The following is a 1,289-nucleotide window of genomic DNA, read 5'->3' as shown; positions in this document are numbered from 1 at the left end:
GAGAATATCATAACTAGCAAAGTCCCACTGGTAGAGACCAAGTGCTGAACTGCAGACAATGTATTTCCCATCAAAATGCAGTCTTGGCTGCAGGCAGATGCTTCTATCCTCAGAGACAATGTCTTTAAGCACTTGCAGTTGATTTCTCTCCCAATTGGCCAAATCTTAATCTCATATTTGTCTGCACTTAAGAGGATGTAGTCTCCAGGACTGTGCAAGAGAGACTTGACTTTGCACTTCTGCAAAACTACCTTGGTGACCCATTCCGTGTGCCCGGTGAGTGTGTTCAGGCATGTCCCAGCAGATAAAGCCCATACTTTCACAGTGAAGTCTGCAGAGCCGCTCACCAAGATATCCAGTTCATCATTGTAGTCCACGCTAAATACCACCCCCGTGTGCCCCCGAAAGTGCTGGGTCCTGGCTCCGGAACTCCATTCCCAGCAAGCCACAGTGTTGTCAAAGGAGCCTGTCACAGGCTTCTGTTCATCAAACTTCACCGCTGCACAAGTGTGGGTCTGGATGCCATAAACGCACTGCCCTGTGCTCACATCCCACAGCTTTGCAGACAAGTCATCTGACCCTGTACAGAGAAGTCCATCTTTGTAGTAAAGTGCATACACTCTGGCACTGTGTCCAATTAATGATGAGGTCTCAAAGGCTTCATGGTCCTCCAGTTGCTTCATTCTCAAAATAGCCTTCAAATAAACCTTCTTCCAGTGCAAAGCGTCCTGAACAGAATCATCTATCTGCCAGCCCAAATTTTACATGCAGTCTGCCACACCTCTGTACAGGCACTTATCACCTTATTCCACTGTTTAGAGACGAGGCAGCATGTGAGTAAAGTCTGAGGATCGAGCCATTTTAACAAATAAAAACTGAGCTCCAGGGGAAGAAGGAGTTTGAGGAAGTCCCGCTTGAGGAGAGTCTCTAGGTTATTGGAGAGATGCCTGAGCTGGACTGCCCCACTCAGACTAATCAGGTGATCCAGAGTTTCATTTTTCTGCAAGTCCGTCAGAGAAAGAAATGTAACAGAAATGTTATCAAGCCATGTCTCAAAGTCCTTTCTCTCCACAAGGTTATGGAAAATTTTACCTGAGCGAGCGCCCCGGGGCCCGGGACCTCGCGCCGGGTTCACAGCTACTAGGCACGCTCGGGCCGCCAGAGCCTCACAGCGGCCGGGTCCGCTCCGCAGCCATGGCGCCTGGACCTGCGGCCGCCGCTCCTGGGCCACAGCCTCACTGGGCAAGGCTGTTGAATTTTGTCAAAGACCTTTTCTGCATCTATTGAGA

General features: G+C 49.7%; 1 protein-coding gene across 1 annotated transcript; it reads right to left on the bottom strand.

The window, feature by feature from the left end:
• Nucleotides 1-6: 6 nt before the first annotated feature.
• Nucleotides 7-859, bottom strand: LOC108524713 (F-box/WD repeat-containing protein 2-like; the record flags this gene model as incomplete). The annotated part of the gene is given in 2 exon segments (XM_017865799.1): nt 7-119; nt 122-859. Coding segments are annotated over 2 exon segments (675 nt in total), but the record flags the coding sequence as incomplete, so codon positions are not given.
• Nucleotides 860-1,289: the final 430 nt, after the last annotated feature.

Source organism: Rhinopithecus bieti, unplaced genomic scaffold, assembly GCF_001698545.2.
Source record: "Rhinopithecus bieti isolate Rb0 unplaced genomic scaffold, ASM169854v2 repeat_18940, whole genome shotgun sequence".
Lineage (NCBI taxonomy): Eukaryota > Metazoa > Chordata > Mammalia > Primates > Cercopithecidae > Rhinopithecus > Rhinopithecus bieti.
This window is presented reverse-complemented; position numbering and strand designations above follow the sequence as displayed.